The sequence below is a fragment of the Heliconius melpomene genome, chromosome 11, assembly GCF_056956725.1.
Source record: "Heliconius melpomene rosina isolate 202511_hmr_F chromosome 11, ASM5695672v1, whole genome shotgun sequence".
Lineage (NCBI taxonomy): Eukaryota > Metazoa > Arthropoda > Insecta > Lepidoptera > Nymphalidae > Heliconius > Heliconius melpomene.
In genome coordinates, this window is record NC_140399.1 from 10,716,882 (window position 1) to 10,743,919 (window position 27,038).

At 32.1% G+C, this 27,038-nt stretch overlaps 2 protein-coding genes across 2 annotated transcripts; one reads left to right on the top strand and one right to left on the bottom strand.

Annotated features, from left to right (window-relative positions):
* Polr2I (RNA polymerase II subunit RpII15) lies at positions 1 to 2,583 on the top strand. The gene has a single exon (XM_085193065.1). It carries the CDS (start codon positions 122 to 124, stop codon positions 494 to 496), a length of 375 nt encoding a protein of 124 aa, XP_085049191.1. The 5' UTR covers positions 1 to 121; the 3' UTR covers positions 497 to 2,583.
* LOC146534854 (uncharacterized) lies at positions 617 to 25,590 on the bottom strand. Its single transcript, XM_085193064.1, has 7 exons — positions 25,353 to 25,590; positions 24,057 to 24,197; positions 21,854 to 21,932; positions 4,375 to 4,524; positions 3,794 to 3,923; positions 3,132 to 3,221; positions 617 to 2,940 (listed from the first exon to the last, which is right to left on the bottom strand). The coding sequence occupies exons 1-7, from the start codon at positions 25,541 to 25,543 to the stop codon at positions 2,753 to 2,755; spliced, it is 969 nt and encodes a 322-aa protein (XP_085049190.1). The 5' UTR covers positions 25,544 to 25,590; the 3' UTR covers positions 617 to 2,752.
* Between the last annotated feature and the right edge of the window lie 1,448 nt (positions 25,591 to 27,038).

Here is a 27,038-nt window from a genome sequence, read left to right on the forward strand (position 1 = left end):
TGGATGTCATTTGTGAGTTGTCAATGTCAAAGTGCAACTCGGTTGTACCGCTTATATTTCCTTTTATTTAAGCCTGTTTTGTTATTGTAAACTAAAGAAGAAGTATCTTAATTATATAAAAATGAATGTTGGAAGAAAAGACGGTGGTCCCGGCTATGTCGGCATTCAATTTTGTCAAGAATGCAATAACATGCTTTACCCGCGGGAGGATAAAAACAACAAAGTATTGCTGTATGCCTGTAGAAATTGTGATTATAAGCAGCTGGCCGATTCAAATTGCGTATATGTTAACAAAATTATGCACGAAGTAGATGAATTGACCCATATAAATCCAGATGTAGTTAGTGATCCCACTTTGCCCCGTACTAAGGATCATACGTGCCCAAAATGTAATCACAGAGAAGCTGTATTTTTCCAAGGGCAAACAAGAAGAGCTGAAGAAGAAATGAGACTTTATTATGTATGTACAAGTTGTAAACATAGGTGGACTGAATGAATATATTTTTGTAAGCTTAGTTTTGATAATAAAATTCAATATATATATATATATATTACAACCAAATATGTTGTAGTTTTTTTTAAATAAAATGTAGAGAGGATACAATAAGAGACAATATGCAATTTGAATCTTTTATTTAACTAAAATATTGCCAAGCCACATATCTAAGTATAACAGTTAACAATTCACAGCCATTGATTAATTAATAATTAATAAAATTGAATATTCCTACAAATAACAAATTTCTCTCTGATTTCATATGTCTAAATAACAACCATCTGTTTTACACTTATTTGCAATGATAGGCCATAATTTTATTACCAACTGCATAAAATTATAAATATTAAAAAAAAGTTAAAGTTAAGTCACACACACATGGAAAGAAATATTTGAGAACAAATACACATCTCTTGAATACATATCTCTTGGAAACTTCTAATAGGTCTTTATTTTTTAGTTTCATAAATAAATTAGAAGTAATCTTTCATGACAACCCTCAATATCTATCTAGTTCTTAAAAAATCTTTTAAAACTGCACTGTAAAATGGACTGTATTGAACTTTTATTTTATATCCTCAATAATTGAATTATAAACAACTCAATATTTAGACATCTACTAAAATATTGCATATTATTGGCACAGTCTTCTTGTATGTCAAACAAATGTTAAATAATTCTAAATGACCTATATTGAAATAAATTCTTAATTTACTCAGCATGTCGACTAAAACTAATTTTTATTAATCATTTTTTAAACATTGACTTTGTCTAACATTATTACAATCTAAATAAAAAATGAAAATTCTCTCATGATTCTTAGACTTATTCAATAAAATTTCGCCTACTCATATAGCTTCTATTCTAACGTAATTGCAAAGCGAGTTATTTAAATATAAGGAATATTGGAAAAGCTCCTTACTCTATTGCATTGTAAACATAACAAGTGTACACAATATTATAACAATTGAGGAAGACGGGGTTACATGTGACAGGGAAGAGCAATTTTGAACAACAAACTACATATTTAACTATTAGTTCATTATTATTATTTACATAGTCTTCAATGAGCTCTTAGTATTTAAAGTTAAGATTTCGAAGATTGAAAATTTAAGCTAAATGGTATCTAAATTGGAAAGCTCATAGATAGGCCTAAACTACAATATGGATGTGGAAGCAATTTTTTAACATTTGTAACTTAAAACTAAATTAACATTCATTTATTACATGGATTCTAGTACGATTTAACAGCCATACTCAGATACGTCAATATTTGCTTAACTAACATTAAGTCTGTTTACCCTTAAATGCTAATTGACAAATCTGTGTGTGGCTGAAAATAACTAAAAGATCATTAATACTACCTAAGATATGAATCAAACAATTACACCCTAGTGCCTATAAAGAGTTAAAACCGACATATTTTTTTCGAAATGGCAGGATTTTCGATGTTTATTTGTTAAAAGTGCATTTAAATAAGCTAAACATTATCAAATATAAGCTCAGGCAAAACAACCTTTAGTAAACTAGTACTACTACATACTAGTAGCGCACGCTTCTACCACAATATTTTCTATATCTAAGGGTATACTAAATTGATTACTTTAGTTCAATCACTCTTTAGAACGTAGCGGCCGTAAGTTGCAGATATTTCGAAAAAATCAATTGTTATTAGTAACACAGGTCTTTTTAGGTCGACAAAATTGAAGTGTTTTGTTTTTGTTTTAAACGGCTATTTAGCCGTTATATTAATTTATAGATAACCATTTGCTTAAATATATTTGTAATTTTCAAAACTATTCGCAAATTGGTAAGGGAAAGTCGTGTTGCTGTAAGATGAAACTGTACTATTAACGATCAAAATCAAATTGCTTATAACTGAAATTCGATCCACATAAAAATTATCCATTAATGTATTTCTATAAGCGTTGTTTTGTATAGACATCTTGTATCTTTATAATTGGGACATATCGAATAAATACTGTAGTAACAATATTCTGGGCTAAAACAAAAGACTAAAAGTACTATTATTTTCTTTAAAATCATTAATGTGACGAAGTAAATTCAAAGTATATCCAAAAAAAAAATCATACACTTACCTAAGTATAAAACAATCATTAAATAAATTTCAATAGATATAATTTAGTTTCTCTTTTAAATAAGTCCTAGGCCGTGATCACAAATGCTTTATTTCTTCTTAGTGTACTGGTACGTGGCGTCGATTTTCAACCTCCTGCCACGTATCGATAGCTGTCGTCAGTGTTCCTGCGGCGGTAAGTCCGGGAAGTTATCGGGAAGTGGTGGAAGTACGTTAGTCTCGAATTGTCCAGACATGTTGCCTGGTGGGGAGTAATTGGCTACTACTATTACCTTACCTGCGCGAGACCTGGCCTTACCTACACCGAAGAACCGTGTTGCCACCCAAACCATTTGTGTGAAGTGACCTGTAAAAGAAGGTTATATTATTTGTTGCCTTTAGTGGAGACGAGGGCCCCTTAGATCCAGGGGACTTTGTATAGAAGAATAGAATGAAGACAAATAATATTAAATATTATTTTTTAAGCTAGTCAGCTGAAAATATCAACTAACTCCTTGGCTTTACATATTTTATTGGGTATACAAGAAACTATTTCACCTGCATTGACATTTGCGTGTAGAACATCCGACTCCTTAAAGAAGTTATATTGTCTAACAGCTGCATACCAGTATGATGATACTTCTTGGCCTGTAATTTGTGGAGAAAATAACATCAATTTTATTAAAATAAAGTGTAGAAAATAAATATCTTGTAAAATATTTTGTGAGTAACACGGTAATATCTTTTTTATTTTTTTTAGCTTCACGTTTTTTTTGTAATTGAAAATATTAAATATCTATATATTTAATTTCCCCAAGTGTACATCGAACTCACAACCGTCGCGATTACAATCGCTCGCTTGTGCTCCTACGGCACTACAGTGTCATCTTATTATTGGTGTTAAATATTAAGTACTATGTATACATGCAATAATTTTAAAACATCCTCCCATTGAATAAAAAAGGCTAACATGTTTTTATTTTTTATCAATTAATATCAACAAACATTGTTAGGCGCATCGAATATTGTACACTCTCCAAATCTTCATCAGAATGTACCGTGTAGTCACTGAGTACTTTTGGGTGGGTACTTTTTAGATAGATTTTAATATATTCTCTACTTTATTAAATCATTATCGATAAGATGTATTTTAAATAAGAACCTTTAATTTAAAATATGGTTGTATTTGCGTTATCTTTAAATAAAATAAAATAAGGTACCTGTAACGTCAGGTTGTATGTCACTAACGGGACGCTGGTAAAGGTTTTGTCCAACGTCTCGGTCGTTTCTGTAGCGAAACTTATTGGTATGGGCCAAGTGATTTGCCCACGCTTGGGCGTAGTCGCAGAGCTAGAAAAATATTTATTATTATATATATGTTAAAATTATATATTTACTTATATTATACTTAAGCTATGTTTTACATTAACAAAATCAGTAAAAGTTATAAGATACAAAAGAAATGATAAAGTTTTAAACTCCGAAAATAGAACTCTTAAAAGTGGACGAACATTTAATAAATTAGAAAACAGAAGATTTATTTTAAAAATAGAACTTATCTACTTGTTTAGTACTGCTTTCACCTATAATTTAATTTCATCAGTCATAATCGTAATTGATATAATTGCTCAAAACTGTCATTACAATCGTAAGACCCAGAAGACTGTGACACAGCTAGTTAGGTTTACTAGACAGATTATTAACATACTAAATTATTTGTTTAATTTAGAGTGAACTTGTAGCAAACCACTTAGTAAATAAATATATTTTATTATGTATTTTATTTTTAAATTGTATTTACCTCTGGCGCCATATATAGTTGAGGCGCGCCGTGCCTCTGTCTGTAGACGTTGTGCCAGCACAGACATTCGGTTATGAAGTCACTGTCCTGCCACGCTGTACGCACTTCACTCCACTGCACCACCATACTAACGGGCTTCGATTGAAGAACCTTTAATGAAAAATGTTATAAATATTAATATAAAATATTATATTGACAGCTCCAAAATGGCTACCCACGGCCACCAGGGACCGGAAGCGTCTTAGTTACAAACTTGACGTCTTAACACTGTTTTTCCAGGTTCTCTCCACCAAATCAAACATTATTCTGTTTTAAACATGATTAGGTATGATGCTTCAATACCTTTACCCTAGAATCTCGTAATATAAAAAAAATTAAGAAAGGTATCCTATCGATTTATCTTATTCACGTCTTTTAAACAACCTTTAACATGATTGATTTTGACATTATATTAAGCCTGAGTGTATACAAATTCTCAAAGAGATAAGATGAATAACAATTAGTTTCAGCTCTACATTATACACCAATAAGACAGCTTAAAGGCTTGTTTGTAGCAAATACACTAATAATTAAATCCAAACGTTTATTCCGTTCCGTTTTCTTATTTTACTATTTACCTATTAACTTATCCTACCGTTTCCCGTGACCCGACCGAGTTGGCTGTCCCATACTAACATTGCTGGTTTAAATCAATAAAGAAACAAGTGAACCGTATAAATTGGGCTCGCGCCAAACTTTACGCTTCAGGAGTCCTAAGTTTCATTTTTCAACTGTAGCCAGCGATTCTAAAAATATCCTCTGCCAGCCTCCCTCTTGGGACTTACGTAACAGTTCAGACGAATGTTCCATATCTACTATATTATAGGGAAAGTTACGAGTCTGGCAAACTTTCAAAGTACTAAGGTATATCGTATTAAAATATTTTAACAAAATGAACGGATATTAAAAGTTGCCAAATTGATATATTAATACAAGTTTTTAATTACGTTCGGTTGGAATATTTTTCTTAAAGACAATTAAGTAATTAATTATTTACCTTAATTTATTATCCGTCAACTTTATCAGTACCTACTTTAAAGCTGAAGAGTTTATTTCATTGAACGTGCTTATTTCAGGGAGTACTAGTTCGAATTTTAAAAATGAACATATTTTTGTGTTGGATAGTCCATTTATCGAGGAAGAATAAATTACATTACGTTAATCTTTTTGATATAAGCCACAAAAATGTATTAGAGAGGATCCACACTACCGTACACGTCCATTCCCTGTCCGATCTTAGTCTGCTAAGAATATCCTTATATGATAAATAATGAGACCAATCCAGAGGTCCAATTATTCAATATTTTCATGCTGCATTTTCACAGTTTTGACCATGTGGGCGCATCCGTAGGTAAAAGCTAATAGATATTAGGTATTACATACATAGCAGCTAGGATTAAATTATTACATACAAAATAAAACGGTCCGTAATTCTACTCCAATAATTTACTGTATTAGACAAAAACGTTTTGAACTGGACAATTTTTTCCTTAGTAATAACTCTGGAGTGGACTCTTAAATATTCTAGCGTGGGCACGGACCACCCGGACCTTCCTACGGCCACGTTCGTCAGTACAAAATATTAACGCGAAAGTAGTGTGCGCTCAAAGTATCTGCCATATTCATAAATGTCCGCAAAGAATACAAAACCACGCGGTGCTATTTGAATTTCAAAAGATCTTCTTTTGATCGTTCAAATAAATTCTAAGAATATTTACATAACCTTTAAGGAGCAAAATTCATAAAGTCTAAAATATACCTATAATTTTGATATGCTCAAAGGTATCAAAGGCATTTTTTTTCCATATGTATATCTTAACATATATAAATTATCCCACCAATCTAATAAAAGAATTTGAATAATACTACAATTATTACGGAGTGTGTTAACGCTAGGTTCCAAGATTCCCTTTGCCTCACGAGATAGAACGTGAAACTAAAAAATATTCCTTGGAGATGCTAGGAGTACTAATAAGTATACATGTACTATAAGATATAATATAAGAAAAATGGTAAATTTTAAATTGTTCTTTACTAAAGCTTACGGCTGTGCGTTCGTCTATTTTTCTACTGTAAAACGGCTGTTATTATACATATAAACCTCATGAACCCCATGAATCACTCTATTATTAAAAAAAACACATCAAAACTGTTGCTGTGTAGTTTTAAAAATCTGATCATACATATGAACAAACAGCGAAAAGCGTAGTTAGAAGATGTGTGTGTACATACAAACATACAAACTAAAATATATTTACATATTAAGTAGGTAAAACTCATGGGGCTAAAAATGTGTACATTACAAATTTCCATAGCGTGTTACTTTTTTTTATATCAAAATATAATACCTTTCATTTTTATATACGAAACAAATTAATTTCAAATTATAGCTATGTTTAACATTGTTGTAATTTAAATTTATTTTCTTTACTAAAACCACAGAGGTTTAATTAAGGTTGCGTGTGTAAAACGCGTGTTTTACTTAAGTTGACAAGATGAAGGATAGGCAAAGTTGTGTTTTTTTAAATTAGTAAAACAAGTGACAGAAAATTATTACCAAACATTATAAAAATTATTATAAAGAAAAGTATTAAAAAAACATTTATTTATTTATCATTCGTGTGTTTGCACTGAGTTCTCCTTGGCCAACCCGCAAAAAAAAGGAAAAAGAATACCAATTTTATGTCCTACCTTATTAATATTAATGTATACTATACAAATAACCATCTAGCCTTATTTCCGTAATACCGGTAATGTATACCTCGACTCTACTTGCGTGCAGAGCGCCCGGAGCGCATAAATCGTCATGCAAAACTGTACCGACCGCAATTTGCATAGAAAGTGTTCTTTTTCGAACGTATATGCAAATGTTAGGGTTGTTTTATTACTCCTAACTGAGACTTCAATATTTAAATATATTAATTTGAACGTGCTTTTTAAACTTAATATCAACACTCAATCATTAGCTCGGCTTTCTCTTTTATCAGATAAGTTATATAAACTAGATTTTATGAGCACTCCTTTGCTGTGAAAGCAACTAAGTTGTGGAATGATCTACCGCTAAGTATTAAACGTTCAAAATCTTTAAATATATTTAAAAAAATAGTTAAATATTATTATTTGAAAAGGATGATTCACCTTGAAATGACATCAATATGTACAACTCATTGTTATAAATAGTATTATTATATATATTAGTATATTATAATGGTATGTATTTTTTCAAATATATATGTATTATATTTATGTATTAGAATTTAATATAGTAAGTTAGTAAGTAAGTAAGTTTATTTACACCACCCACTCTATTTTATCACAGATTTCCTAACCCAAAGGTTGTCTGGTAGAAATCGCTGATTAGCGATAAGGCCGCCTTTTGTGTGTCAATTGTTATATTTTTGTCGTTTTTATACTATTCTTTTTCTTCTTAATGTGTAATTGTGCACAATAAAGTGTAAATAAATAAATAAACAGGGAAAATCATCGACTCGTTTAAAGCGTTTGCTCAAATGTCATTTAATATTTTATTTTATTAAATATTGAATAAACATACGAGTGGATCAGTGAAACAAGTATATATTTTGGCATTAAATAGATATTAGCAAGAGACCGAGCTTAATATAGTTAAGTAGCGTTTGTAACAACACAGACAGACAAGAACGTTCAGTAGTGATTAATAAAATATAATACATATGTTTCTTTTTAATAGTTTCATGGTGTATCACACATATAAGAAATATCAAAGAAATTCAGATCACCACGTTTCGTTTTATATTCAAGACATTAAGTGTTGAGTGTCTGAACTGAACGCCGCGTTTGTTACCAAAGCGAGGGAATGATAAAATCCATGTTAAATAGGACTGGGGATCGAACCACAATGACGACGCCATCTTTCTTATCTTAATCAATACAAAACCCTCGATATCTTGATTCGATGAAAGTCTTATGTCTACCTACCTATAATTAAATTTAATGTAAAAAGACAAAAAATATATAATTATAATAATTAAAACATATATTATTTCTGTAATTTAATTTAAGTTTTTTTAATTTTAATTAAAGTAGCCCACGTAGCAATGCTGGCATTATGTAATTTCAATTCAACGTAATTCGCTGCAACCACCGCCGTGATTATTGAAAATCCTTCATCAAGGCAGCGTTGCTGGCACGTTCAATTAATTAGCATATACGGCTGAAGTTATTAATTTACTTTGTAGGAGTATTTATGTTGCTTCCATATATTTTTTTGATGTAATGAATGATATTTTTAAATTTATTTTAACTATATTAAAACATATTTGGCTCGTTCTTCTTATATTATACAAATATTTTCTTATTGTTTTTAAATTAGTAAAATAAAATGTACTATCTTCATTAAAGCTGTTTTTGTGTTGTCACCTAAACTAGACAGGTTAGTGTTACCCTATTAATGGTTCGTCGCTGCGATAGTAATACTGCTAAGTGTGAAGCTACCATCCGTGGGATTATGCCTGAACGCTTCTAAGGCCGAAGCCAGCCTAGCCGAATCCGACAAAGATACGCTCACTGTGGACCCCGAGAGTATACTGTACACAAACGGCGGAGAGATAAAGAGATAAGCATAAAAAAAATAGATGCTGAATATAGAACCTCCTTTTTTGAAGTTAGTTAATTATTGTAGATTTCCTAGGTCCGTGGTAAGTTTGTTTTAAAATTATTTTCAGAAACACTGTCGTGAATGAAATTCATAAGGAAAAAAGATTGAGACTAAATTCTAAACAGATTCTTTCAGATTTTTATTACGAGATAGTAAGCCGCAAGGGAGTGGCTGCTCATTACTTATGTAGAGCCGACACTCCCGGAAGTGTTGCAACACTTCACCGGTTACTTCCGGTATTAATGTAATATCTTATGGTCAGTACTTTCATTTATTACTTAATTTGCTTTTAAAGAAATATACTAGCTGGTAGTAAAATTGTAGGGAGATGATTAAATGTTTTTAGCTAGTTTCAACTATTATTTTATTAGAAAAAAAAGTGATTAACGTTTATCTATATCTATATATATATAAAATCGAAAGGTCACTCACTCATCACGAAATCTCAGAAACTACGTGTGCTAGGAATCTCAAATTTTGCATAGGAGTTACTTATAGGACGTAGGTGCTCGCTAAGACGGGAATTTGCAATATTCGACTCCTGAGGGGTTGTTTTTGGGGTTGAAAGTTTGTATGAAACTTCGTTACTACAAATGCTAGGAGTCTCAAATTTTGCATAGACGTCACTATGACGTAGTCATGGAGACAGAAATTAACAATAACATAGTTTACGTGGGTGAAACCGCGAGCGGGCCGCTAGTGTATAAAATAAACGGTAGTCAAATATATTAGTCAAATATATATTTCACCACTTAAAACGCAAAGCTTTCAGATTTCAGCGAAAAATGGGGAACAACACTAGGTTCCCTCTGCTTTTCCTGCTTTGTGTAAGATTATAGCGTGACGCTAAAAAAACTTTTTCTCTACCAAGTACCTTGTAGCCTTAAGCGTAATATTTTACTTCCTTTGCGCAAAACATTTTTAACATAACATATTATTTAGGTTTACATAATAATTTAAAATAGCAAATATAAAGATAACCAGTGCAATAAACGAAGCACAATTTGTACGAGGACGCGACCTAAGAGTCGTATGTAGTGCAGTGGTTGTTACGGCACAACCAAGAGGCACCTTATAAGCGTAGCAAACAAGGCTAAGTTATATAGGGATAAGTATATTTAATATTATATAAGTAAAATATATAAGTAAACTTTATTTAAATATTTAATATACCTGCATGATAATATATAGGTATATACACAAACATGTGTATGTATTTCTAATTAATATTTAAAAGCTTTTCTGATTTTTTTTCAGCTTAGCAGTATTTCTATAGCGCGGTTCCAACCATTTTCCTTTTATTGAGTATGTGATTATTCACAATTTAGTAAGTCAAAATGTCGATTTCTATCAATTCGAATATCAACATCGAATATCAATGGCAATTACAATATTAACTACTACTATTATCCTTTTTGCTTAACTTGCTAAAAGCGAATATATTCTTCTTAAATATGTATTTTTATTTAAAATATTTATATTCCACAGTACGAAATTATTGCTGTAAAGAACGGACTAGTGTCGTCGTAACTTAAAATGCCACTCGGGGCATATTTCTCTACGACTATAAACTTGAATTTATTTTAGCTTCACGCTTTTAGCTGGATTAGGCAAGGAGCAGGGAAGGCAGAGGGAACCTTGTGTTAAGATATTCCGTTCCCCACATTCCGCTTAAATTCAAGACATTGCATGTTGAGTGACTAAATTGAACAATATTAAGACAATTAATTTATATTATTTCATGAAAAGTTTGATCAAACAAAAAAAGTATAATTATATTTTCGGCCCTGGATGATGAACGTATCTCACCTGTCTCGCCTGCCGCAGTGCGCTTGGTTTTCGGACTAATGTTTGCTCTCGTCTATTCATTAGCACGGAACAAGGCTATATCTATACGAGTACTTCGCATGTACATATGAATTATACATTGTTCCTTTCTGAATTAGGTAGCCTAATCTTATGACGGCTATGTGTCGCTTTTCTGAAGATATTTGTATATATTGAGTTAAGTATAAGAACTTGTAACGATGTCGGTTGTGGGTTCGATCCCCAGAATTAATACAATACATAACTGACTTGTATTTAAATTATTTTCATTACTCGCGTTCTGGCTGACAAAAGGTAATGTAAAAAAAGCGTCACTTCTTCGTACAATATTTTTATATATAACTAGGGGCCCGCTCGCGGCTTCGCCCGTGTGAGCTACGTTATTATTAATTTCTGTCTCCATGAGTACTCTCCTATAAGTAACGTCCATGCAAAATTTGAGACTCCTAGTATTTGTAGTAACGAAGTTTCATACAAACTTTCAACCCCAAAAACAACCCCTTAGGAATCGAATATTGCAAGTTCCCGTCTTAGCGAGCACCTACGTCCTGTAAATAGCTCCTATGCAAAATTTGAGATTCTTAGCGCATGTAGTTTCTGAGATTTCGTGATGAGTGAGTGACCTTTCGATTTTATATATATAGATATATATTTTGTATATAACAATTTTATCAAAAGAAATAAATTTTATTTTAATAATATTTGTTTTCGGTATAATAATGTTAAAAATTATAAATTATACCAATCTAAATTGGATATCAGAACTGGGTTTAAGAGTATACTGTAACCTTATTATTATTTACAATCTCTTTTAATCTCACGCTTTGCAATCCTCAACAACTTTCCTATCCTCGACCTAGTAATGTATAATTGGAGCTTTGAGGGCTTTAAGTTAAATCTGACATTTTTGTCTCTTTATTAAAATTAAGCATAAAAGCTTATAGTTTTAATTATTTTAAATTAGGAAGTGGTTGCAACTTGGAAATATTCCTATTTTGATGACCTTTATGAAAAATTGCATCAGTGCCAACATAAATTATAAAATAAATAATAGAAGACTTAGATATATTATAGTCATCGATTCATTGTTAATATCCTCTAGCGGAAATTCACAAGAAATTAAAATAGAAAATTAATAAAAAATAAAAATTGTAGTCTTCATGTTTTTCTAACTGTATTCAGTCTTTCATTCTTGTATTCTCTAACCCTTATTTTTAATGAACACCAGCTAACAAAGACGTAACTCTTGAGTCAAAAAACATGAGATTAATTACTTGTATAAGCCAAATATTTATAAAAAAATATATTTATGGTTATTTATTTATTTATATATAAATAAATAAAAGTGTGTTAAAATATTAAACTGATTTTATAGTACCTACTATAAAATATATTTTTTATATTTGATATTAATATTGAAAAATATGTATAACTATGTAACATAAAGTGTTTGTGTAAAATAGAATACTCACGCAATAGATAGCAATAGCACTGGGAAAAAAATTCTCATAAATGTTGATAAAGACGTAGCGTGGATTCTACGGCTAGGTATTTGCTACGAGCACTACGAAAAACCGTAGCTCCTTCGTAAATATCTGTAGTAGTTTCAAATTTGTTATTAAAAACTGTACTTTTTTTATTATTACTGCTAAATACAAGAATATGTATTACTTGCTTTTTTAAAATTCACCCCTAGCTATATTAAAATATATTTTTATTATATTTCTACCCTTAAATTCCAAATATTGATATTACAGTAGAATGATTTCATTTAACTTATATTCATTTTCCCAGCCTCGTTGAGTTTCATCACTCAATATTCAATGTTTGGATAATTAGTAGTGTCAAAACACTAGGTGGCCACTGCCAGTTATGCAATGAAAAAGGGAGCATTTTTTTAAAAAAGGAGAATAAAGTGGTCCAACACTACATAATAGACGTTCTATTATGTGAAGTAATGAGGTTTCCACTTTGTTTACCCACATTTCCATAAACCAAGCTATTATTAGCGCTCGCGTTTATCTTGGCGAAGGCTGACTGGAATAGATTACACTAATAATTTAGGCGTCTTTGTAGCGACTAAGTAACGTGGACTGCCAACCCTTTTCTTTTATTATTCATTAAATATTATTATTTTATATCTCGTATGTATAATAGACGCTGTGGTCTACGAAAAAAATGTAGTGTTGTCAAAAAATTTTTTTTTAAATGATAAAAATTCTTACAAAATTTGTATTGTTTGTTTATTGTATTTTTTTATATCAATAAAACAAAATGCCATTGCATCATGTAGCGCCGTGAGATAACGTCTGATGTCGATTTCATTTTCATTTTGAGTCAATGAATTGTTGTCATTTTACCTGCAAGCACTGCTATGCTACATGCTGTATGTAATAAATTAACTAATTAACTACTTCCAGCTTAAAAATTAACTAAATATTTGATAATTTATATTGATCGCATAAAAATAACTTTTGATAACAAATAATATTTTAATTTTTTTCAGATTTTTCGAATACCAAAATCATATTTACATAAAAAACTATATTTTTTTATTAATCGCATTCATTAATAGCAAGTTAATATGAAACAGACGTCATAAACGTTTACAAAAGAACATAAATATCATTTCCATTTGAAAGCTAAATGCCAACACCGCATCAATGACGGCCTATTTCGAGACACATAAAGAGGCAGAGACGGCAGAGAACATCGTTCTGAATGCCTTCAGAAACACCACCGCATCTTTCTGATACAGTTTTAAAGGGCAAAGTCATTAAGGTTATTACTTTCGCTTTCGCATATTTATAAGGGTGAAGCTACATACGCGTAACGGGGTAAGTGCTCAACGAATTTGTAAAATTGTATAGTAATAAATCAGTTTTTGTTTTACTTGACGCTGTATCCCACATATAGTATGGTACGCAGAGGGAACTTAGGAACCTCCATTCCTATTCAGACACTTCCGTTCCCCACTTTTCACCGAATTCTGGAGGCATTGCGTGTTGAGTGACAGAAATCAATGTGGCGCTTTGCCTCGTTACCAGAACGAAGAAATGAAAATAAATATTTCATTTTCTCGAGTGGGGATTGACCCCACAATCGTCGCGTTACAGTCGCACCCGTCATCCGCTACCCCACGACGGTCTATGGATATTTAAAGTTTGCGAATTTTCTGTTTATTCGCAAATAAAAACTCCCAAAGCAATGAAAAAAAACACAGGTATACATTCAAAAACTTCAATCTAAAGGTGTCAATTATTCTACATGAGGTTACACGAGTGTTTCGCTGTGAGAATTTCTGAAAATTTTCCATACAGAGCCCTTTGCGCGGCAGAGACGACTTCAACTCGAAATCAGGTCAAAAATTTCATATAGGTGTCACTTCAAAATGCTTTATATAATTTTTTACATTTGGTTTTTATATTTTTTTTAAATATGTTCATCTTACAATCATTTCTTTCAGTAAATTTTACTTAACGCAACTATGACATATGAAAAGCTGTATTCTATATTATTATTCGATGTATTATTTGTATCTTTCTTCAATCTTCTTTCTTTAAAAGAAAAGTTCTAAACACATATTATATTATGTTAATTATACTTATTAATTAATACAATTTATATCTTGTCAATTAGTGTCTTGACACTTGGTTCTCTCTGCCTACCTTGCTATACGCGGGATACTTACATAAAGCTAAAGCGGAAGGAGATAAAATTATTAAAAACCGTGAACAATTGTTTGAGGCCGTCGAAGCGCAGGGGCACAAACGTGCGACTGTAAACGCATCGGTCGTGGGTTCGATTCCAACTGGGGATAATGAAATATTTAATAATTTTTTTTGAGTACTGCCATTCAATATACAATGCCTCCAGAATTCGGCGGAAAGTAGATAACGGAAGAGTGTTAACGGAGAACAAAGTGTCTTATACAGGATACAGAGTAAAACTAAAAAATGTTTCGTAGCTAAAGAGAAAAAAAACGTATATGGGTCATAATCAGAAAAGTGGACATTTTCGAATTCGTAACGTAACTGATAAGTAACAACACTGATAATGTTTGTTACGAAACTGATGATATAAGGCATTATACACAACAAAGTAAGGATATTATACGAATAAAACTACTGTTGTTTTTATTTAATGAGACACAAATTAAAATTTTAAAGATTCAATCGTTGAATTAACAGATTATAAATGTAAGAAAACATAACACAGTGACAATATTAACAATATAATAATGCTAGTTCGTAACGTAATAAACTTCTATTTCTAGTTAGAGATCACAAAGTTAATGATAAAATTAAATCCACTTTATAATATATCAAAATTTGAGTCGTTATCACGGGAATTAAGTTTAATTCTTTGTAAGTGTTTATTCCGCATATCTTCATATTTAATAGGATTGGTCTTTTTAAGACGTTCTCTATATCTTTTATGTGTTTCAGCATTTGACATAGGAGCCATGACGCTTACTGAAAATAAAAAAATATTTATCAATAGATATTTAATAATATTTTATGTTTATTGTTTACATCTTTAACAACGCTAGTACAGAACGTATTTGTTTTTAAATAAAAGCTTCACCCACTTGAATTACATATTTATTAATTCACTATCTCCAGAGAAAAAAATAGAAAATTACAAAATCACAACTAATTTCAGGAAGAATAAAAAAATGTTTTTAACTAAATCGGTTAAGCCGTTTCTGAGATAAGCGTGCACAAACACATTAGACAAACGAGCAAACAGGCAAAAAACTTAAAAATCATTATTTTTGGTTACTTTACGTTATCAAAAGTCACCAATTATTTTTTTCATATGCCAGCAATTTTTTTTTATATACATATCTTCCGATGGTAACGTAATTATGAACTAGGCTTCATATTTTCTCAGTTTCGTTACGTAACGAAATATAACGCAATTGAGAATAAAGTCTGAGAAATTCTAACCTTTTTAAATATTTGCTCATAAGCCACGTGTTGCATGTGTAAGCACTGAAGTTCTTTTTTGAGATTTTGTAAAAAGAAGCAAATAACATAAACAAGAAAACGAAATTATAGAATACTTACCAAAATAAAAGCCGTTTATAACCCTGAGATGTAATTTTACATATTCCCTCTAAAACATTTGAACCCCTCAACTGCTGCGAGAACACTACTTGTTGTAGCTACGACAGCATTGACTTTTAGAATTATGGTGCCACAATAAAAACTAATATTAAACACCATCCAAAATAATTGCATTCATAATTTAATTGTACGTTACTAGCCCTGAGTAACAAAAAAGACAATATTTTGGGACAAATTTACTTAATTTATATATATTATTTATTAAATAATATACCAATAAAAGTACTTTTGTTTAATATTTTGCATAAAGTAAAGTAATATAAACATATCTGAAATCAAATAAAACCATAAACATTCGTAACAAATCAATTTTTAAAAAGTAAAGTGGTGAATGGGACACGAAAAATTGTATGGAAGCATTTTGAAAAGTTTTTTGCAACTAACAAAAAATACTATTAATAGCCATAATACATTTAAAATATTACAAAAATCTTTAAGTTAATAAGTAAATTTATCGTAACTGGCAAAATATTTAAATTATCTTTAAAATTGTATTTTTAAAACGCATTCAAAGTAGCGGGACAAGAAAAGACACAAAATGTACACTTTTTCTGATTATGACCCATATACGAGTATATAAATTTCTTCGACTTTGTAATGATAATACCTGCGTTTAGTTAACGATGTCTGTCAAAGACACCTCTATCTTCTTCATCTTATTTATCTCTAATATTTAATTGTAAACAACCGTTGGGAAACTTCAAAGAGAAGCTAGACGTTCTTGAGACAAGACATCTCTAAGTGTCGGATGGTAGAATTACTTGTTGAGAATATCAACTTAATAGAAAACTAATAAAAATGAATGACGTGTACGTCATTTACAAAATTGTCTAATTTATATATTAACAAATATTTTTAACTTCTTGCCAAATTTTGTATTTTTGTTCGGCAATTCAGCTTGCTGGTTATGAGTTCTACGTTCTGAAAGTTCGACTAACACATTTGGATTACTTGCCCCAGGTCAAGATGACTCGTCAACAACTTCCAGAATAACGCCTTCAAAAACGATCGGTAATAGTGTGACATGGACGTAAGACATGGTGTTTGTTTTGTCCATATAAATCTTAAGACCCTACCGTTGTGAGGCGCTCCTCCAGGGACTGGGGATGAAGTTCCTCCAGGGATTCCGCCAAGATTACTACATCATTGGCAAATCGAAATAACTAATACACAAACAAACAAGTAGGTAAGTATGGGTCAAGGCGCACAAAACATTTATCCGGGGTCTATGTTTGTGTACCGCGACAAAATCGAATTCCCCGATACCTCAGGGATCGCGGGGAAGTGCGAAGGTCGCTTTAGGTCAAGGGCGTGCCCTACTTCCGGTGCCTTCGATACAAGGATACTTGTTAAGCAGGCTGCTAAGAGTGACTGATGGACTTTTATCTTTGCAATTTATATTTAAAAAATATTAAAGTGTGTATATTTTTCTCTAATATTTTTATTGCGATTTCTTTCTTCTTATTTAGCTTTACGCTGTATGCCATGGATAGCAGAGTATGCAAAGGGAATCCGAGAAGTTAGTGTTAAGACTGTCTGTTCCCGTTAAGACACTCGCGTTGAATTCTGGAGGCATTGTTTGCTGTGTGGTGGGAGTTAACGCAGGGCTTTGCCCCGTTACCAGAGCGAGGAAATGAAAATATTAAATGTTTCATTCCCCAGAGTGGGAGTCGAACCCACAACTGTCGCATTTCTAATCACACGCTGCCAAAAACTTAAGGAAGGCGTTCTGCATAAGCCAGGCCAAATCTAAAATTCCACACATAGGTGTATATAGATACATGTATAAAATAATTATACAAAAGACAATTATATACGAAATGTACTATAATAATATATGTTAAAAAAAAAAAGTCGGTAGGGGTCTCATCCAACCCCTCTAGTATAAGCTCTAGATATAAGTACAGTTTAAATTGTCCCAAAATTAAGTACGCCACATTAAAACAACTTTCATAAAATAAAAAAAGGCACGGGCAACTATGCGCCCGTGGATGTGGTTTTTAAAATAAAAAAAAAAAAAAAAAATCACACGCTGCACCACGGTGACCTCAAAAATTTAATATTTCTTTTACAATTTTTTTTTGGAAACATCGTTTTATTTTAAAAGCATTTGAACCATATTTAACCGTATACAAAGCTTGTCTAAATGAGTTATATTTTCGAGTGCTGTTTTCGCTATTGTCATATTAATACGAGCGCGGCCTTTCCCGGCTTACGTTCTATTGTACACGGTTACATGCTGCAGATACAAATATAATACGAGTATATTATGTTAGAGTTATGAATTACTAGCGACATAAATGCGAACTCGTAAAACTAATTGTATATGGACAAACTATTGAAATTTTTTATATAAATTGTAAACATTTTCAATAATTAACTGTTAAGTCTCATCTAAGTCCATTAAGCTCTTGAAAGTGGAACAAATATGTTATGTATCCTCACGAACTTTTACATTTATAATATTAGTAGGATACCTATTACCTATTTATTTTAGCCCGCAAATGGGGGTAATGTGCTTATCAGTGTAAGTCTGTTCCCGTGCGGCCTGATTTTGATAATTCTCACGTTAATTTATTTGTTTCTCACCTTGCAAGTGGTACTAAAGACATGATTAGATACTAAAAAATCACCGCATTGACAACCAGACGCTATGTTGTTGAAAAGAATAAAATTCGACAAACCACGTCAAATGGATGTCCATACAATCGGTCATTGTAAATACTTTTTTGTCCGTCCTCCGTGATCGTTGGCTATTCAAAAATGCTTTTAAGGTTTCTTTTATCATTTTTTATGTTAAGTAACAGTGGAATGGATTTGGATTTCTTTCAATTATTATTCTCACTAATGTCACAATTTTGACGCGATAGCTTTAATAGCCTACAATAAAATAATTTAGTGTAACTTTAAATGTAGAATTAAAAACATAAAACGTCTCCTACTCCATCTTCTATAATTGAATTTAATTAAATAAACAGCGTCCACTCTCGCGAAGTGCGAGCACATTTTTTATAATAACCTTTGTAGAGAAAACCATTTTGAATCTTCTTACAGAGGTGTTTTTAACAAAAAATCTAACGCCTGTACATAAATTTTAATTCAGCATAGTGAAATGAGAAAGTAAATCTTAATTATACAAACGAAGATATACAGAGTGTCCCAGGAGCTGCAGGAGCAGAGTGTCCAGGCTCGGATAAGCGTTGCCTGGGCTAAGTGGCGGGAGGTCACTGGTATGGTCTGTGATCGCAGGATACCGTCCAAACTCTTATCTGTCTTATAGAGATCGTGATCGATGCCTCCAGACTCGTGCATGGCGGATCCAAGGTACCTGAACTTTTCCAACTTAGGGGCTGGCCCAGGACTTACAAGGACAGTGCTCGAGTCCGGGCACTCGCAGGCCATATACTCGGTCCTTGACACATTGCCAATATACATTTCATTCATGGAGAATGGTTATGTAATGCAAATGCTGCAGCTAGAATGTATCGGAAAAGATACCAAAAAGCTGAACGTCATCCCGATTATCGTGTATTTCGATTTTTCTCTCTTTAACAAAGAAGTAATCCAGTAAGTGTCGCACCATTTCAGAATCCAGATTAAATGCGCCAACTTTTAAAGTTACTTGCAAAAACAGTGTAGTACATTTTTTTATAGTACAGTCGGTTAAAGTTGGGTGTAGTAAATATTTTGAATTTAATGTTTGGCAAAAACACGGCATTTTATTGAAAACTGATGCAGGTATGTTTAAATCTTAAACAGTAATTCATAGAAGGGTTACTCATGATTACATTACAGAAAAAAATATGAAGAAAGAGTAATATTTGTAGTCTTAGGACTTGAAAAATCATCACAGGGTGTAGGTTTTTCCGATATTTTTTAAAATCAATATAATATGAAAAACACATGACAAAGATTTTTTTTTATATTTTTCTCATAACTGTCATGACTTGGTCTATCACCTGGTTTCGTTTTATCGTTGACTCCTAGGACACCCTGTATAAGAGATAAGAGATCAATCCCAGATTTGTTCAATCACGTTCAATTTGTAGTAAAATAAAATAAATAAATCAGCTTCACGCTGTATCCCGTACAAAGCAGGGTAGGCAAAGGGAACCTATTGTTAAGACACTCGTTTCCCCATTTCCCGCGCTTTGCCTGGACACCAGAGCGAAGCAATAAAAATATCCATTTAATTTCTTCGAATGGAGAAAGAACCCACAACCAGTCGTGTTCACAGTCACACACTTGTGCCCCTGCGCCAGGACTGCCCTCTATTTTTAGTGGTATTTCATTAAGTGCTTTATAATTGGCTCGTTCTGTTCCAGGAGATTACATATCACAATCACCTTGTCAATCACAACTTCATTTCCGCCAACTAACACGCAATGTTTTTAACTATATATTTAGTTTAACTTTTTTTGTTTATTTTTTTTTTATTAGATAATATATTTCTATTTCAGGTACACGCTGTATCGTATAGATTATATATAGTATAGTTCTTACTATTATAAGTTTTTTTTATTGGATTTCTATGATTATTCACATTCACATTAAGTTTAAAAGTGTTTAATATTCCTTTGTATCTTAAGGAGGCAAAAGTCCTCAGAGTAGTAAGAAGTACATACATATAGTGAATTAAATAATTAATTTTAATAATGCGTATATATATATATATATATATATACAGGGTGTCCCAGGAGTCAACGATAAAACGAAAACAGGTGATAGACCAAGTAGTGACAGTTATTAGAAAAATATAAAAAAAATTCTGTCTCATGTATTTTTCATATTATATTGATTTAAAAAAATATCGGAAAAACCGACACCCTGTGATGATTTTTCAAGTCCTAGGACTACAAATATTACTCCTTTTTCATTTTTTTTTCTGTAATGTAATCATGAGTAACCCTTCTGTGAATTACGGTTTAAGATTGAAACATACCTGCATCAGTTTTCAATAAAATGCCGTGTTTTTGCCGAACATTAAATTCAAAATATTTAGTACACCCAACTTTAACCGACTGTACTATAAAAAAAATGTACTACACTGTTTTTGCAAGTAACTTTAAAAGTTGGCGCATTTAATCTGGATTCCGAAATGGTACGATACTTGCTGTATTACTTCTTTGTTGAAGAGTGAAAAATCTAAATACACGATAATCGGGATGACGTTCAACGTTTTGGTATCTTTTCCGATACATTCTAGCTGCAGTATTAGCATTACATAACCATTCTCCATGAATAAAATGCATATTACCAATGTGTCAAAGACCGAGTTTATGGCCTGCGAGAGCCCGGACTCGAGCACTATCCTTATAAGTCCTGGGCCAGCCCCTGAGTCGGAAAAGGTTTGGACGGTATCCTGCGATCACAGACCACACCAGTGACCTCCCGCCACTTAGCCCAGGCAACGCTTATCCGACCATGGAGATCGTGATCGATGCCTCCTGACTCGTGCATGACGGATCTAAGATACCTGAACTTTTTCGACTTAGGGGCTGACCCAGGACCTATAAGGATAGTGCTCGAGTCCGCGATCTCGCACCCCATATACTCGGTCTTTGACACATTGACACACAGAAGGGTTACTCATGATTACATTACAGAAAAAAAAATGAAAAAGGAGTAATATTTGTAGTCCTAGGACTTGAAAAATCATCACAGGGTGTCGGTTTTTCCGATATTTTTTTAAATCAATATAATATGAAAAATACATGAGACAGAATTTTTTTTATATTTTTCTAATAACTGTCACTACTTGGTCTATCACCTGTTTTCGTTTTATCGTTGACTCCTGGGACACCCTGTATATATAATATTTTATTTAGGATTTAGACTTTCTTACCTTCTGTAATAATTTAGGCCTATTGTCCAGTTGCTCCGGCTCCTCTTCTTTGTCCGCTTGGTTGTTGTTACGTGGCCTTCTAAAATAAAACCATTCAAATATTAATACAAATAATAAATAAAAATTACAAATGATCGAGTTACTTAATTTAATAATTTTAAAAGCATAGATTTTTATTAAAGCAAATATTCGAAAATTCTGTTGCAATAATGGTTACCCCATTATATATTATTGTGACAAAAAATCCGGATATTTACTGATTTAAAAGACTACTATTAAACAACTATTTCTCTTTTCTGGTGTTCAGAGTTGGATTTTTTAATGGACCTACCACATATATTTTGTTAAGAAAGCAAAGACAAACCACAAACACCATTATTCGCCAGACAAAAACCTAAAGATATAAGAAAATGTTTATAATGTACGAATATATGTATCTACATCTGTTCGAGATGGATTCGAATCCACAATCATTATAATTATTAATTGTAGTGAAGCGCACGATTCTATTATCATTTAAGATACCTTAATATTATTAGTTATTTTAAAAGTAACTGTAACTTTAAAGGCCTATATAGGTACCTGGTACATTTTACTTTTCTTGAACTTGTTCACTTTTAAACAGAGAGAGCCTAGTGCTAAGACGCTTCGCTATCCACTTCAGGCAGAATTCTGAAGACATTGCGTAGTGAGTGGTAGAATTCAAAGCCTTGCTTTATTTTAACGCCAAAGCAAAGAAATTAAATTATTAAATACTAGCGGACGCGCGCAGCTTCGCTTGCTTATTTAGGGGTGAATTCTAATAAAACACGAAACATGGGTTCAATGTAATATTTTTAAGAGTCTAAATTTAAAAGTTTATTAAAATCGGTGGCGGTTTAAAGATTTTTCCATACAAACGTAGGTGCAAATAAGGGGTTGAAACCCTTATTTGCACCCTTAGGGGGAGAATTCTAGAAAACGATGAAACACGTGTTCAATTAAATACTTTTAAAAATCTAAATTTCAAATTTTATAGAAATCGGTGCCGATTTAATTTTTTTTCCATACAAACTTTCAAACCCTATTTCGCCCCTTTAGGGTTTAAATTTTTCAAAATCCTTTCTTAATGGATGTCCAGATTACGAAAGTAAACATCTGTCCAAATTTCATGTTTCTACGCACAGCGGTTACGGCTGTGCGTGCGTCTTACCTCAGTCAGCGAGGACAAGTCCTTTTATATATATTGATTTCATGTCCACGAATGGGACAACAGGGAATCCAACCCACAACCTGTCGGCCTTATCATTTTTAACTATAGTAGATAAGTATAATAAGTAAATGACGTGGTCGAAAACTCTATATCGGTATATCTTTTGGACGACCGTGCGCTACAGTCGCGTGTTCTACGATAACAGTCTTGATAGAAAACAGTAGCGTATTAGCACGCGATTTGTATTTTCCGCAAAGTATACAAAGTAAATGGTTAAATAAACGTAATCTAAGCTGCTTTTAACAGAAAGCAATCCTTAATAACACTATAGCTTACATTTAATAAGTAAAATGTACAATCTATTTGATATTTCAATGTACCTAAAGTATTTTTATATGATTAAAAAGTTATTACTTTTTGGGTATCTAATCTATCTATATCTCTATCTGTCCGCCATTTCAGCGGTAGCTGCCAAATAGGTATTACGAAGTATTCGATAGTTATCAAATAAACATAATTATAGTAATAAAATCAAATCTGCTACTTTTTAAATTAAATTTTGTAATAACATTTTAAAATATTATAAAATTATTTTGAACAGAGAAGTTAAATAAAAATGTTTATGAAATAACGATAGTTCTTTTAACCCAAATTTAGATTTTTTCTGATAAAAAGTCTTGGCAGACGAACAAACGTACAACAAAATGATTATAGGATCACTCATTTGTCTGTGCAGTGGGTTTCGTTTTTATCTTCTGAGGTACGAAACCCTAAAAATGAAAAATATATCGCCGCTTAAATACAAAAGGGTCACAAGTCGAAAATATTCTACATTACATACATGTATGTATGTACACACATTTTCTCTTATATTATATACCACACATGTACGTGTACATACATGACAAAAAACTATTTTTAAAACTTTAAACGACTCTACTGTGAAATGTTGTATTTTCGACTTGTGGCCCTTTTGTATTTAAGCAGCGATATGAATAATATATTTACTACCTATCATGATGTAACAATGCGGGCGCTACTTTCTTCTTTAAGTTGGCGAGTGCGGTCAGCTCCTCCCGCTTACGGGACGGCGGGGGAGCGCCACAGAGCGTCAGCAGCGGTGTGGGCGCGGGCTGGGCTGAACGGAGTAGTCTGAATGAAAAATGACAAATTGTGAAAATTTTCAAATCAAATATTATTGAACCAAAATTATTGATCCAAACGTTAAATATTTTAATAACAAATAAAATAGTATTTTTAATAGAAGCGCCGTATGCGACTGCAAACGCAACGGTAATGGGTTCCCACTAGGGGAATGATTTTTTTGATTTTCAGTTCTTTACTCTGGTAACAATCTAAAGCGGGCCATTAATTTCCGACTTTCAGAATATAATAATGTATCGAAAATTCGGCGAAAAATGGAAACGCTAAAAGCCCTCACATATCACGCAGAAGTGCTGTGTTTCACTATTTCATTAATATTCTTGATCTATCTTGTAATTTATTATTATGTAATTAGAATAAAAAAATAGCAGTAAAATTCAAAAGGTAGAAGATTATTCTTCTCTAGATATTATAATATGGTTAAGCAAAAAAATATTATCTAGAGATGGATGACGTGTGTAACGGAGAAAAGTGACTATAAAGTATAATGATCTTTATTTTCCATTTATTTCCATTTATTTCCATTTATTTCCATTTATTTCCATTTACTGTTAGTTTTTTCAAATTCAAATTCGTAGTAGTTCCGATGATTTGCATGTAATAAATAAATAGACCGACAAAAAATTATCGTATATACATATTACTATTTGTCCATCATCCTAAATTATTATTGTCTTAAAAATATTTAATGTAGGTACATATTGTACAACGATTGCATTTGATGGAATTTTCAACACAATGAAAACGAATGAAATATTGAAAAAAAAATCAGTGGTTATTACATACTAGTAGTATATTACATTTTGATTTTAATTTACCTATCCACATTGGCAAAATTAGCAAATTTAAATCATCGTGCTTGTCTAAAACTATGGGCACGCATAAAAAACGGCTAAAAGTCTTTCCTTATCCTATAATTTTTAAGGACTTCGAAAACAAATAAAAAATATTTGCTAATAAATAATAATATCAATCAGTAATGGAATCTAAATTAAGTAAGACATTGACAAAAAATGTACGTAAGCTAGACATTATTTAAGTTAACCCAATATAACAACGTGTAAAATTTATGTGTAATTGTATTATCTCATTCAGAAAATATGAAAATTGCAATTGTAAAACATTGATTGAAAGGCAACGTACCGTTTAGAAGCCGGCGTACGCTTCGAGAGTAGCGTATAATCGTAGAGATTGGAACTCGACGGGTTGTTGTTAAAAACTGGGGCTGGGGGGTAATAAGCTTCATCTTCCCTGTAATTATTGTTCACTAGCATAGATTTTAAGGGTAGTAATTCGACATTGTCGTCGGCACGTCGTTCGCGGGGGGCCGTCATCGCGGGGACATCGCGCGCCGCGCTCGGCTGCTTGCAGCCTACTGAGACTGAAGTACTGAAAGGTTCGGCCTTGAATATGCTGCATAGCGCCCGCCGGGATCAAATTAAGAAAATAAAAAAGCGCTACTCTATTCATTAGTTATCACTTACTTAACGATTATAGATAACAGTTTTAAATGGTCTATATCGTTCTTATTTCTATAGATAGCGAGCGAAATGCTTAACTTAAGTTTTTCATCTTATTCATCAAAACATTTTGTATCTAATTTCTAATTTAATTAATATATGGGGAAAAAATATTATTATTATCTTACATTTTTATCTTACCCATTTTTTTCTAATACATAATTTAATAAATGGAAACTCAAAATCTTATAAATTATATTGAATTATTACCAAATTAAGAATTTCATTCATTTACTTTCTATAAACTTACAAGTTTTTAGTTAAATAAAATTGATCTTCTCGGCAAAAGACCATGTAGCGACGCAACGAGGATCATGACAATATCCCTAAGTGAAATATTAGAAAAGAAATAAAATATAAATAGCAGTAGGTGAAGTAAAGGAGTTGTGATAGAATTAAAAAATAATGATTTTATATATTTCTGTAGCTCAGTCCTCCACCTCTATATTTTTCCGTAGCACTTGGCGCTCCGTTCTCTCTCACTACTCCGCTAGAGATAAAGCGTTAAGCTATGCGACAGCTTGTTGGTTCGATTCCCAGTCGAAGAAAATATATATTTATTATTTTCATTTCTTCGCTCTGGTGTCTGATGTCTCTCAACACGCAATGCCTCTAAAACTAAACGAAAATTGGGGAGCGAAATGTCTTAACACTAGGCTCCCTCTGCCTAACCTGCTACATGCGGGATACGACATGAGGCAGATTTTTTTTATAAATAAATAAAATAAAAAAGCCTTTTATTTCCTAATTTATAACAAAATTTTTACAGTGTTTTTTACTTTATGAAAAACTAACTACTATTCAATTTTACTATTCTATTTTAATAAAAATAATGTTTCTAAATTGTGTTAATTAGGAACCCCCCTCAGGTAAAGGCCTCTTCCAAGGATTGCCACCTCTTTCGGTCCTGGGCCGTATGTATCCATTTAGGTCCAGCTATTTTTTTAATATCATCTTCCCAACGTGTGTAAGGTCTGCCTTTATGACGCTTACCCTGTGGTCCCCGCCATAACGTCACCATCTTTGTCCATCTACTATCTTGGAGTCGTGCCACATGACCGGCCCACTTCCACTTAAGCTTTTGTGCTTGCTCCAGAGCATCAATTGCTTTTGTTTCAGCTCTTATATCAGTGTGCCTTATTTTTTGTAACCTTTTAACGTTCATCATACTCCGCTCCATTCCTCTTTGGCATGATGTTATCTTGCTTCGAATTTTATTTGTGAATTTCCAGGTTTGGCATGCATATGTAAGACTTGGGATCAGGCACGAATCCATCACTTTCTTTTTTAGATTTATAGGTATATCATT

Excerpts from the sequence above, each read along its gene's own strand:
- LOC146534854 (XM_085193064.1), bottom strand. The coding sequence starts at position 25,543 with ATGACGGCCCCCCGCGAACGACGTGCCGACGACAATGTCGAATTACTA. Across the intron at positions 21,933-24,056 it reads GCATTGTTACATCATGATAG|AAGGCCACGTAACAACAACC; the intron begins GTAGTAAATATA and ends GTTTTATTTTAG. Across the intron at positions 2,941-3,131 it reads ACACGCAAATGTCAATGCAG|GTCACTTCACACAAATGGTT; the intron begins GTGAAATAGTTT and ends CTTCTTTTACAG.
- Polr2I (XM_085193065.1), top strand. The coding sequence starts at position 122 with ATGAATGTTGGAAGAAAAGACGGTGGTCCCGGCTATGTCGGCATTCAA.